The sequence below is a fragment of the Manacus vitellinus genome, unplaced genomic scaffold, assembly GCF_001715985.3.
Source record: "Manacus vitellinus isolate BGI_N305 unplaced genomic scaffold, ASM171598v3 scaffold_15_pilon, whole genome shotgun sequence".
In the NCBI taxonomy this organism is placed as follows: domain Eukaryota; kingdom Metazoa; phylum Chordata; class Aves; order Passeriformes; family Pipridae; genus Manacus; species Manacus vitellinus.
Window position 1 is genome coordinate 3,815,249 of NW_021939122.1, and position 14,041 is coordinate 3,829,289.

Sequence of the window (14,041 nt, forward strand, 5' to 3'; positions counted from 1 at the left end):
TGCCTGGGGTTTTTTTAATCCATTGCAAATGGGTTGTTTTATCACAGGAGGGTGTCCAATTCACCCCCCAAGTCTCCACCACCTACAGCACAAATTTCATCTGAATTCAATTTTTGAAAATTGGTTAAAACTACATCACAAACAGCTCGTACATGTAAGTCAAAATATTTCATGGCTCATGCTATCTTTTTTTGCTGGATTTAGATTTTCCTGCATAATGAGAGAAGTATATTATGTGGCTGACTCAACACACATATCTCCTGACATCATGACTTCTGCCTCCAAGATTAAGATATTTTAGGAAGCAAGAATTAGTTCCTTCTATAAGGCAAGCCTGAACATACATCAAAGTATCAGAAAAACAATACTCGTTTTCTATTTGCACACAAACCCTGTAGAATTGCAGAACACAGTATATTGTGGATTTAGAGGGGATGAGTGGGTGGGGTTTTTTCAAGTGTCAGTATTTTAAACCCATTAAGCCTTGCAGTTCCCTTCTGGTCATCTGAATTATTTTAAAGAAAAATTTCTGAGAAACCCATTTCATGATGGTTTTCTACATTCACTCTCTAGATGCAAAGAGATAAAAAAAACCCAGCTGACTTAACTTTCCTCACCTGTGGAGAAATGGTATCACCATCATGGTAACATCAAGCATAGGGACTGCATCCCAAACCAGTTTATATTAAAGAACCTGAGTGCCTAACAGAGGAAAGATCCCACATACTCAGCACAACTATGGCTGTTTCAATATTAGACTGAGTTAAAAACTACTTTATCTTGATGTTACTATTTTTAAAGTTAAATATTTTAATTTACATCTTTAAGTATTCCAGTCTCATGCCAGCTCCTGGTGACACTTCTACAAGATTTCATAAGGCATAAAAAAGAAAGCTGGTGAGATTTTATAATGCTAAGCAATAACTGCTCAGAGAACTAAAACTTAGAAGATACATGACGTGTGTGTAAAGTCCAGGAGTCCTAACCCACTAAGAATTTAAATCGGTAAGAGTATGCCAAAAATCCCACAGCCATGTCTTAACTCTTCCTAGAGTAATTCATCATTTCTTCCTGCTAGCAAAAACCTTCTGCCAGTAGCAAAACCTTCTACTGCATAAAATGGCCATAATCTAACTTCAGAAAGGCTTTCTTTGCGATGCTGTAATTTCCAGTGCCCATCCTTTTAAAGCTAAAACAACGTTCAAACAAGCAAGCAGGCACAGTAGGGGGGGTTCTTATGTTAGCCTGCATAGCACACACTAATACATGCAGCAGCATTTTCTCTTCCTGAATTTCTATTGGTTAGTGGGCAAAATATTCCTCTTTCTTCCTGCACTCTCTCCAAATGAGACTTCTCCCCTGATAATCAGATCTCCCAGTCCTGTGCCACACCAGAGAAGAACCTGAGACCCATGGGGAGCCGTTCCATGTCCTCTGACTACCAGAACAGCTACTCGGATCACCTTGTCAGACAATCCAAACACAACTTTGTTTGGAAACTTCCACAAAATGATTCAGAAACATTCTTTAATCCCACACGAAATATCAGTGTTTGCCATAACTGACTGCAGCAACAGCAAGCGGGAATACTGTTACTCTTGTCACAACTTAAACAACAGGGAGAAATTACAGTTTAACCCAATAATGTGGTACTGGCATTACCAGGGGCGATTTGAGGTGCCCAGTACTGCTGAGCAGACCTACATCAGAAGAAAAAGACTGATGCTTTCTGCTACAGGACTTTTCAGAAAATTACACAAGAAACAACTCTTCGTGGCAGGAAGCTACAACGTGTGTGAAGAAGGATGCAAACTTCTCAGTACCTTTTTGGAGCAGCTGCTTGTTTCTACACCTCCCAACTCCATCTGCAGTCTCTGTCAGCAACAACACTTTAAGAGGCAAAAAATCTGAAGGAATTCTCTCTTCAGAGCAGCATGAGATGTTAGTAAGAAAAATAACCACCCTGTCAATGTTAGACCTCCTTTCACCAGTACTAAACATGAACTAGGGAGTGTCAATGTGCCCAAGTAAATTTTAATTGCCAAGGAGCTAAACCTGCTGTAAAATCATCCCTCTTAGCGGACAGTAAAAGAGCTGCACATCTGAAAACTTTTTCTGCTCTCCAAGGATCAGCTGTCTGAACAACAGATTTCCCTTCTTTCCTTAAAAACTTGTCGTCTTTATGCCCATAAAGCATGATAGCTACAACACTCTACTGCATTAGAAACCAGATCTCTACAAAGAAAACCACTTGAATTACATCTTCAGAATGTCAGTTCACAGAGAAGTGGAAAGTTACAAGCTATGTTTGGTAATGAAAAACACGTTTGATGTGGAAGGGGATAAAAAATGAAACCAAAATCCAAGATTTGGTTTCATGACTCCAGGACAGAAACACCACCACATCCTCCAACATTAAAAACTTGAAGTCCTAAGATCCTACTCACCTACATTCTGCCTCATGGTTCACATCAGATTTTGTTGCAAATGTGTACAATGTACCTACAGAAACATCCTCTCTGAGCAAATGTAAGAACCTCTTCAAATACAAGTCAAATCCAGATCAGAAAGGTGTTATTTTCCATTCGACCTTATTGCTTCTCCTATGTAATAACTGAAAATCTGCACAGGGTTGTGCTGATGAAACTGGAGTAACTGGAGTATTCAATGGTACGTTGATGCCTTATGCCAGTAGTTCTATTTGTCTCTTCATAAACTCTGCATCTTAAGAGCAAAATGTCAGTAAGCTTTTTTTCCTAAACTCTCACCCACTCTAACATGACTGAGATCCCAAAACTGTGCTACCAGCATTAGGCAGGCAGTGCAGCATTCATAACTTGACAACCTCCTCTGGAAATTCAGACAAGAAAATTCTTAATCCAAACACTCTTCCATTTCCCTCCCTAAAAAAAATAATTCATTTCATAAAAAGAGCAGCCTGGGCAAGCAACCAACAGCTGTTAGAAATCCTAAAATGAACAGCAGATTTTTGTAAAGCAAGACAGACAGTGCTACAAAACACTGTATTCATGCCAGTGCTGGCCAAGGTTTCATGACAAATTGGGCAGCTTGCATTCAGAATAACTCTACAGCTGATGAAGCAGATTAGCTTCAGGCAAGTCATTTCCCCTGCACTGTTACTCCTCACTCTCACCCAATTCAGAAAGCATCCTGCACAACCAGGATTGGACATTCAGAGCACAGTCTGAAAGCAAGGCTCAGTATTACCAGTTATTCTCACTTTTGCCCCACACAAGGTATTTTAAAAGCTCAGAATTCAAAATTATCTCCAGTGGCCTATGACAAAAAAAACAAGCTACAAAGACCAACTAGGACCAGATATTTTTTCTGAATGTAGATAATGGAACATAAATAAAAAAGTCTGAGTCTGACTGCATCACAGCCGAGACTCAATTTCTCTCAAGAAGTACTGATATGTTTTCAGACACAAAAGGAAATCACACAAAACACCACACAACCTCTACTATTTAATATGCTGCTCTTTACCATTGGTAACCACCCTTAAGTATTGCATGCAAAATTAATCTCCAACCAGCTTTTTTCATGTGTCTAAATAAATCCCAGAGCAGTATCACTTGGCCACCAAACAAATACACTGGCAAACACCGAAGAGCTGCATTACTGAGTGTATCAGCATGACATTAGGCCAATTTTGTTGGGGTTGATGGGAAAGTTATTGTCTGAAAAGAATAAATAAAGGATGAGGCATTCTCACTTCTAAAGTAAAAAAAAAAACAGAATCATAGAATCAAAAAATCAGCTGGGTTGGAAGGGACCTCCAAGATCATCAAGTCCAACCCTTGATCCACTACCGCTGCAGTTACCAGGCCATGGCACTGAGTGCCACATCCACTCTCTTTTTAAAAACCTCCAGGGATGGAGAATCCACCACTTCCCTGGGCAGCCCAGAGCAGGGATTAGTTACAAGCATGTCTATTATATTCAGTGCACAAAAATAACAACAAAATCATCCCTGGGAAACTGTGAGGCACTGACTAATGGCAGTCCATTTCATGGATTTGGTTAGGCAAACCAATAATATCTCCCAAGATCTCTCCAACACCGCAAGACTGAAGCAAAGTCAACCCATCTTCTGAATACGACAAGAACATAGTTCCTGTTCAAAACTGGACAGCAAAACTAACTCCCTGTCCTTAAGAAGGATAAGCAGCTTTGCTGACCCATGCACTACTGCTTTAAATGCAAGCAAGTAGTCAATGAAAACTTCCAAAGGCATTCTGGGTCAAATACAACTCATTTCTCTGTGTCAGATCACCTTCTCTTTGAGACATGCATGAAGGTTACATGCAGGTCTAAGCTGCAAAGATTTTCATTTGGAGCTCTGGTAAACAAATTTACAGTTACATTTCTCTTCTTCTCCCATCTCAGTATTTACTGACCTAAATAAGAGGTAGGAAATGCAATTACATGAAATATGCAACAGGAACTGCAAACAGCTCAAGAGAATCACTAAATGATGCCATACAGACTGAACAAAGGTATCAGATTCTCAGAAAACATTGTCATTTCACTTGTACACCTATTAATTACACAGTACATGCAGGACTAACATGAAGCTTAAATGTCAAACCCTTACCAACAATTTTTACATTTCCTAAGAGCATGGAACTTGAGCATTCAAGTCAGGCAAATGTGAGCACATATTAAGAACAGTAAACCTGAAGTCTTATGAAGACCAGGAAAAAGACATGGACAGATTCCAGAAGTGCATACAGTACTTGGTACTCAGAGGTTCAGCAATTTTTCTGTACTTCAACAAAGAACCTCATTTTGTCACACACATTGACAAGATGCCAGTAAGAATGGCTTGGCTGCATGTAGGCATTGTTTTAATAAATATATCTAAGAAAGAGTCTAGATGGTAACTTTACTTCTATTTTAAGGTCAACTCCCTTTTTCTTTAGTTCTGACTGGGGAGACATGCTCAAAGCAGCATCTTTACAGATCTCAAGCCAAAGAGAAAAGCTGCAATTGACTTTTTCCAATAGTTTACTGGGGGGAAAAAAACCCACCAAACTAACCATACTAATTGCATTTTAAAACACTGGTGTTTTCATTTTCAGATCTCCACCAATTAATTACTAATGTCTATCAGTATTTCTGGATAGCAAAGAAGGATGACCATCTGCTTAAATTTTTCATTTTTCTGAACAGAGGAAATCAGAATCAGTTGCCCAGGTGTTCACCTGCCCACTGCTTCAAGAAGTCACCACCTAAATGTTGTAACTTGGGAGAAAAAAAGTACATCTGGATGCCTTCCTGTAAAGACTCCCTTGACTTGCAGACAAATTCTGGGTAATATTTCTTTTATCACATTATCTATTTATATTTTTGTAAAAAAATGTGGACTTTCTTTTCTGTATTGTTTTTGGTCTCTGACCTACCTCCTGTTCATTCTCAAGTATATTCTCCCCTCTAGCATCCAGCTTGGAGCCTCCCACAAAGGGAAGTAACTTGGGAAAAAAATCTCTAATGGTCAAGTGAAGTCGCAGAAATTCACCCACGTTGTAGAATACTAGCAAAAAGCAGACCCAGAAAATGCAGGTTCTGGAATTGAGTAATCTGCCAAGAAGTGAAGATGCATCTTAAGAGTAACTAAGCTCTTATTTTAAATCTTCTACGGCTTTCATCAGGGCAGGAATTTCATTTTCTTCTACACGTTTTATAATCTATCAGAAAAAAACCACATCTGGACTTCTGGTCTCTATCAGCAACACTCCAGAAGCAGCAGGAATTTTTGTTTTTAGTTTGATTCCCCACTGCTTTGCTGACAGGTGACCCCAGATACACAGAGGGGGGGCACAGCTCACAACACAAGGCACTCTGTGGTGGCTGACACAAAACTAGCCTCCTACCTACTCTTCCTGCTTACAGCCCCTGATCATACAGATATCCAAACACATTAATTTAACAAAATAACTTTTAGTGCTAGCCTGAAAGAAGTGACATAAGCAATACTTCCTAAGTCTGAAAAGAGAAAGCTGTTTTAACATGTGCTGAGTAAAATACTGAATGATCAAAATACGTTTGCATTTCATTATAGAATTGCATTTGCCCAGACAATCACACACGTGTGTAGCTTAGCAGAAATCCTGAGATGTTTTGTCTTCATTTTGTTTTCACCTCAGGACAGACCTAGTTATCTACAGGTAAAAAATAAAGACAAAAATTAAAAAAAAAAATTTTAGCAATGAAGAACAGGTGGGGAAAAAAGGGATAGGAGGAGTTAAAGAAAGGGATAGGAAACAAAGGGAGAGCACAATCCAGAGTCTAGGATCAAACCCGAATCCTTATCCTTGCTTCCCCAGAAGTAAACATGCCACTGAGAAGAATAACCCCTACAGGTTCAGTGAGCCTGAAATGCAAATAGAGCCTCTGTGATCTCTGGTCATTCAGCAGCACAGGGATTTCCTCAAGGTGAAAGAAAGGAGAAAAACACAAACAGAAAAATCCATGGAAGCCAGGAAGAAAGATAAGCAGAAAGATGAGACAGGAGAAAATGAGACATTGCCCTGTAGAAAGATAAGACATTAAAATATACAAAGAATGTTCAAGACTTTTTGGGAGGGGAAGAGAAACTTAACTAAAGGAAAAGGCCAGAAGACCGACATGAGAGTTAAAACTGGATTGGTAATTAAAAAAATCTCAGCAGTAAAAAAGGTATCTTTTCCTGATAGCTTCTTTATGTAGTTTCTCCAGTGCCCATTTCTAAATAGAAGGGTACACACACTCAATTACCTCAGAAAGGCACAGGAAAATGCAAATGAAGAGGCAAATTAAGAGCAGAGGTACAAATAAAGTAGAAAAAAAATCAGTTGTAATTTCGTTATACACAGGCAGTAACAAAACAGCAGCGAACCAGGGAGTCCTCATTTCCAGCCTCACCAGGCTCAAGGACTGGACACGCTTTGGATGACACCAACATTCTTCTCCTAAAACACCAGGAGTCTGAAGAGCACACTATGAATTTGAAAGAGACTACATGGTCCTCCTGCTGTTTTATGAAGCTACCGCTTGAACATGGGTTAACTTCGATTTACTAGTTCCTGGCAATCCTGAGGAAGAAGGGTTGCTCTCTAAGCCATGTATTCTTTGTCTGTATAAATCAGTGAAAATCAGTCACTGTCATTTTACCAGTGCAGACACTGCACAAACCTTGGTCTCTAAACTGATCATATCTTCACCTCAGGCTCTGTATATTCTCTGCCAATGACTTCCTCTCTACAGCTTGTACTTCTGAGGCACTCTGCCCAAAACCTAATGTTGTGGGCACTCCTAACAGTTTGAAAGAACAAAAACTGTCTGGGGCCGGAAAATTAGGATACTTTCTAGGAAAGCACTGCCTGCATCAATTCTTAGTTAAGTCTGGGGAGGTTTTGCAACAAGCTAACAGAAAAGGAAAGGAAAAACAAGTCAAGTTTTCTTGCTAGCTGCCTATTGAAAACTGATTCAACACAACTCATCAGTGCCTTCCAACCGAGTCTGGTGTGAAAGATTAAATACAAACTGAGTGAAAATATTGTGAACACACTATTTAGAATCCTACAGTATTAATGGCAACTTCTTAAGTGTTTGGTAAACATTTATGTTTCAGAAACTGTGAAATAGAAAGGACTAAGGGTGGGAAACCTTAGAAGCTTTCAAGAAGAAAGAAAGCCTCAGTGAGTTTGAAGAGATAGTAAGTGTACTTGAACATTTATTCTTATAACCTCTATCACAAAAATCCTTATGTGAAGACAACTGATGACAAAACATCTGCAGAAACACCAGACTTACTTCAATTACCATTGAAAAAGACTGTCCAGAAAAGTGGAGAAAAGGCAAGTGGGTGCATTTGTTGGTAGAGAGGCAGCAAAAGGGTGGAATATAATTTCATACAGAAGAAAGTGAGTGGGAGCCATAAACCAACTTGAAGAACCAGATGGTTTTGAATACATGGCAAGGACATTGCTTTTAAAAACACCCATTCACCTGAACTTCAGAGCAGAATCCCCTGTCTGGTTGTGCAGCTGAGAGCCTCTGATCAATGGTATGCACAGGCAATGGCCAAGTATCAGTCAGAAGCACGAGCCCATTCAAAATTTAAACAACAAGGGGTAACACAAGCAAGCAAGGCAGTCTAGCAAGAGAACAAGTCACTCCTAAAATAAATGCTGAAAATTATGACAGGACTCCTGGTGCTCCCAAAACTGACATGTTTCCTCCAGGATTTCAGTACAGGTGAATCAGTGGAGAGTAGTTTCAAAATCCAAGGGCATCCATGAAGTGGACAACAATGTATTCCGCCTTCACCTTTGCAATTCTATATTTAAGGGGAAAATTCCTTTCTACAGTGGAATATAGGGAAACTATATGAGAACTTTTCCATAACAAAAATGAAATGAGAAAAAAATCAACCAATTATCATTCTATTTTTCCAATGTAACTACTAAAGATACCTAACAAGCCAATGGAGTGACTGACAAGTGAATAACTCATCTTTCTGGCAACGCTCTGCCATGAATACTGTATTTATTTGCAATGAGCTACCCCAAGCCTTATTGTTAAATTTACAGCAAGTAATATAATAATACTAAAAATACCCAAGAAGAAAATAAAAACTTGCAAAAGGTAAGAAAGCCTTTTGAACGTAAAAAGTATGCAAGCTGTTTGTTTAAGAGAACTCCTCAGCCAACAGCACTTCCATCAGTCTCAGGGGGAGTCTCTCTGAACTAATTAATGAAGAACTGGACACTTGCAAGGACAAATCAAAAACAGCTGAAAAAGTTAAAAATGCTTTCAATTACATAACTTGTCTGACTAATTCCAAACCAAAACACAGGCTAAGCTCCAAACTGCAGGAAAAGGTTAACAGAATACAGTTCCTCTTGTTTTCTCTTAGCATTTAACACAGAAGAACCTAGTGTCTAACCTCATTTTTTGTTTGCAAAGGCACAGTAAAATGGCAAACTGTGGAAATAAAACCACACAGCTCAATTCAGAATTATCACATTTGAAATTACTTATTACAACTGACAACCTCAGGACCCAGCAAGTTCTCAATACAAACTGTCTTTTCTGACTAAAAGACACTGTCAAAAAGAGGTATTAAAAATAACAAAATCGGTACAATAGTTCTGAAATCCAAGGAGATCCCAGATGACAGAACCCACATCAGACCAGATTTGCTGGCAACATGCTGTGTACAGTAAAGTCCCTACAAGTGTTCCGTTTTGGTAATATCATATGTGACTTTGTAGAGTGAATAAATAATTATTTAGGCAGCAAATCCACATTCACATACTTCTCAATATAACTCCGACCAGAGCCTGGGCGTTTAAGGCAAGGACCTTAAAGTAGGCAACAGTATCCTTTCAGCATGTCCCTCTTGTTAAAGTACAACTCTCATACAAAGGAATTAATTCTCTCTACAGGTAAAACCTAAAATATATGAACCAAGTACACGCAATACAAGCCTTGCCTATGCAGGTTTGCAGAATCCAGAAGAGCAACATCTCAATATGGTGTAAACAATTACAACTATCACAACAATAATGTTAGCTATTGTGTTTCGCCTGTCAGAAAAGAGACTGAGGATTGCAAATATGCAAAATCTACTGAAGCAACTTTTCATTTTAACTCAACAAGTGGATGACAGCAGAGAGAGCAACTGCTGCTTGCCTGTAATTCGGTCAAGAGAGCTAAAGGAACTAGGTCAAGACCCAAAAGAACACACAATCATACACTCAAGAAGTTGGCTAAAAGCTTTTCCAAGCTGAATAGAAACAATCACCTTTGCAAACATCATTTCATACACCTCTGACAAACCAGAGATCTTTATTTCCACACCAGTATGTTTTCAATACTTTAGCTTCTTTCCAGCAAGTTAACACGTACAACAAGACCTAAAGCAAAACCATGAAGTATATAAGCTTTGCCCTGTGCCTCCACATCTCCACACTCACAGCTTTTAAAAACATGCCAACACAGTTCCCCGTCTTTACACCAACAGAATGTTCCATACTAAAAACCAGTGGACCCCAGTAGGAGGATCCAAGAGTGCTATGCAATTTGACACGTATTCAGGATTTCTCTCTCCCTTGTTTGGGGTTAGGCTGGGTTGTTCAGTTTTCATCTTACTGTCAACCCTAACCCTGACTAATCAGGAGACACTGGAGGTTTCATATCCAGAACTTGGGACAGTTTAAATTTATTAAATTTATTAAAAAATTAAAACTTAAGCTGCTCTGTTCTATGTTTAATGCAAAGTGTACTTTCTGGTACTGAACCAGTGACAACTGAACAATTGTCCATAGAACACCATGGCCAGATTTCATCACAATTCAACATAAATTGCATTCTCTGTTCATGTAAGGCCAACATTCAGAAAAGAATGAAGTTCTGCAGTTCCACACAGGGAGATATTAAAGAGGCAGGTAATGGTCACAAAGGTCAGCAATAACAGGAAAAGTACTGAGACTGGGCTGAAGAAACAGAAGGACATGAAAGGAAGAGTGGAAAAAGCTTGTGTAATTTCTGTTAACTGTGTGTCTGGCTCTGCTTGATGTAAACACCGCCTGAATTCCAGGATCACAATGCAGTGGGATAACGAGAGAAATTAAGTTTCATTAAAAAGAAAAAAAATCAAGCAAAGAGCTAGTAGCAATATGATAATTCAAACAAATTTTAATTGCTAGTGTTACTTATTTCCCTGTCTGCTATTAAAAATAAGTTACTATCAACAGAAAGGAAATAAGTCTTGAAACAGGCACACTGTTGTTTGCTGACTTCTTTGTGAGAGTCTTAAGGCCCTCTTGCTCTACTACTGCAACATAAAGAGCTAATTTACAAGAAAAACATGAAATGTCAAGAATCAGGCAAGGAAAAAGGACTGCTGTATACAATGACAGCTTACATGGCTTTACATGAGTAGTTTCATAGCAGTTAAAAAAACCTCTATGAAACCCTGGTGTACTTCAACAAAAGCACAGTTATTCCCAGGCCAGTCTGCAGTTTGTTCATAGAAAACTGTTTTCGGATTTCCAAGAGCAATCACGCAGAACCTACTCAGAAGGGCAGCATCACAATACTACAGAGCACATGCAGGTGAAAACTCACCCAAAAGACAGCTTTGTCTTAAGATTTCCGGTAAACTTTCAGCTTCAATCTGTGGTCAAAACTTATCCTGACAATGATCCTACATGTGACTTCTCTTTACTGCTTTGACATTCCTACGGCAGATCTCCTCACCTACCACCCCTCTCCCTTGCCCCACAACTTCCAAATACCCCAAGGCATCCGCGTGACCTTACCTTTCATTTTGACAGTGGGAGAATTGGGTCCAGCCGACTGCTTCCTCCATCCTCTCCAGTTCTGGCAAAGGCTCTCTGCCTCAGAGATGAAGGAACAAAGAGAGTCTTCCTCAAAGCGATCGGAGTCTTCAAATGAAAACCTCTCCCCGTCCTCCCACTCTGCGAACATGAGTTCCATCACATCCGACAGGCGACGTGGGGGGAAAAGACAGAAACAGCACCGCTCACTTTTAACAGGTGAATGGACTCGAGGGCTCCTACAATGCTTAAAATCTCGATTTTGATTCGATCCCCATTCTACGGTGCCAAGAAAAAACAAAGCGCTGGCTGAGGTGGGAGAAGCAGGAAATAACTATGGGGAAGCTCGTAAAAATCCCAGGGGGTGGAGAAAAAAAAAAAAGTTCTTTAAAAAGTTAAAAAATGCTTATGTCCACAGAATGTACTTGAGGCAGAGGGGGCTGGTGGGTCCGTGAGAGCTGCCTCCCGGCGGGACAGGTGCCCCGGGCACACCGAGGGTCCGGGAGCTCCCGGCGCTGCAGGGCGAGGGAAGGGGCCGCCTTCCTCCTCCGGGAGGTGTCTGTGCGCAGGGCCGGGCTCCCTGGGGTTGTGCTTGTCTCACTCCCGGCGCAGGAACCGGGGGCAGCGCCGGGACTGGCCGGGGAACAACTTTTCCCTCCCGCTCCGGGGGCTGCAGAACGGCCCGGCGGGGCCGCAGCGCCCGCGGGGGGCGGCGCGACCTCCCGGCGGCCTCGGCACCGGCGCGACACCGGCGGGCACCGGCGCGGCTCGGGCGGGCGGCGGCTCCGGCCTCACGGGGGCGCGGGCGGCGGCCGGGGGGAGCTGCCGGCGCTGGTCCCGGCGGGCGCGGGGGCAGCTGGTCGCCGCTGCGGTGGCGGTGGCGCCGCGGTGTCTCTACGAGCCCATGGCCCGCGGGCCCCCTCTGGACGGCCCCCGAGCCCGCGGTTCGCGGCCCCGGCGGGGTCCCGGCGCTGCCCGGCGCGGGCACCAAGATGGCTCCGCGCTTCCCAGCTTCACCTGCGACACCCCCCGCCAGCTGAGCGCCGCTTCCGCACCCGCGCTTCCGGCTTCCGCCGCGCGCCGCACGCCGGGAGCGCCGGGCGGGACGGAGTGAGGGAATTCCCGGCCCCGGGAACGTGGGAATGGCGGGCGCGCCGGCTGCTCTGCCGGGAGCTGGCTACGCTTCGCAGCCAGGCCGCTCGGAGGGGCTGTAATGAACCACGTTGTGCCCGTACCGCCAGAGGCAGCGGGAGAGCGCCAGTGGTGCTGAAAGGGGGGCAGGGGTTGTCCCCGCAGATCAGTTGTGTGAGGTAGAAATGACCCAACTGGGATCATCTGATTGGGAAGGAGAGAAATGTCTGAGTTCTCAGTAATGTTTTCTGTTAGAAGGGGGGAAAAAAGCAGGAGAGAAGACCAAGGGAAGAAGACAAAGGAAATGAAAGGAACGTGGCTCGAGTCAGTCCTGTTCAGAAATACCAGTCTAAGTGCAGGGACCGCCTTGCCTGGGCCGAGAAAGCCCCTCGCTCTCCCAACAGGAGAAGGAAAGGAGGTATCTGGGGAGCTGCAGGGCCTGAACAACTCCAAAATTCCAAAAAAGTAACTCCCTTGCCAGTTCCAGGAGGAGCTGCACAGGTTAGGTCAAGTTTTCCGGTCCTACCCACTCTGAAGTCTGCAGGGGTGAGGTTATTTTTAATTTTTTTGTTTCTAATTCGGTTTTTTTGGAGGTCTAGTTCATTGCTTCATTGTGAGAGTTGACTGGTAAAATACCAAAGGATAAGCTTTCTCTTTGAATACACATCAGCCAAACAGCTGGACCTGCACCTCCCTCCCCACGTTTGTACAGAGGGAACAAAACAAATTACAGGGAAAAAAGAATGACACACTCAGAAATAGTAACCCTAGAGCTGAGAGAGACCAAACTGCATCTAGGAATACTCACCATCTGCCTCATCTATAGTACTTGATCAAAAAAATTACATTAATTGGAGGGTGCTAAGAGATGCTCCTTGGATCTTAAAGGAAACTTACTACATGGCTTGTTCTTACAGTTGCAGTGATTACCAGTGTAAGATTGGGAACACAAAGGTGCATCACTGCAGTGTCCTTTACTTGTCGGAATGTCAGATGCTTCAGTCCCTCCTGGGAAGGGCCAGAACCCCGAGCAAAGGAAAGTAGTGGCTTTTCTACCAGTAAAGAAAGAGTCTGCAGGGCTGAATACTGAAAGAAAACAAAGAGATGAAAATGGCTTGTCATGTTTTCTACTGCAACACACCAAGGCCAACATTCCATAGGTGCACTTGCAGGGAGGCAGGACAGCATGCAAGCCAGGTGCAGGGCAACATGCCATAGCACATTGGGCCAAGCTTGTGTTCTGGCTAATCCTGCAGAAAAGTTGTCCTGTGCTGATGCCTGACTGGGTCTCTGCTGCCAAATGACCTGTTAGTGCACCACACCAGCAGTAATTCGAGAGACAGACACACCTGCCTGGTAAGGGGAGTTCTGTCAGGTTACATCAACAGCACTCTGGGTCAAGGGCATTGCAGAGAATCTCTGCCACGTGGGAAAGCAAAGATACACAAAAGGTATCATAATACTTCGTGGAGTGTTTCATGAAAGAAGGGTTTTGCATCAGTAAAAGTGTTTCCCTGGTGAGGAAAAAATATTTAGCAGATTGTAGGAATTTCAAAGAA

The 14,041-nt window shown here is 42.4% G+C and overlaps 1 protein-coding gene across 2 annotated transcripts in view; it reads right to left on the reverse strand.

Moving 5' to 3' along the window:
- Window positions 1-11,996, reverse strand: part of ZSWIM8 (zinc finger SWIM-type containing 8) — a 57,261-nt gene extending 45,265 nt beyond the window's left edge. For both annotated transcript variants that reach the window (XM_029958581.1, XM_029958580.1), the window contains exon 1: window positions 11,334-11,996. In XM_029958581.1, the coding sequence (XP_029814441.1) occupies window positions 11,334-11,511 (178 nt within the window). In that variant the 5' untranslated portion in view covers window positions 11,512-11,996. The remainder of the gene's footprint in view (window positions 1-11,333) is intronic.
- Window positions 11,997-14,041: the final 2,045 nt, after the last annotated feature.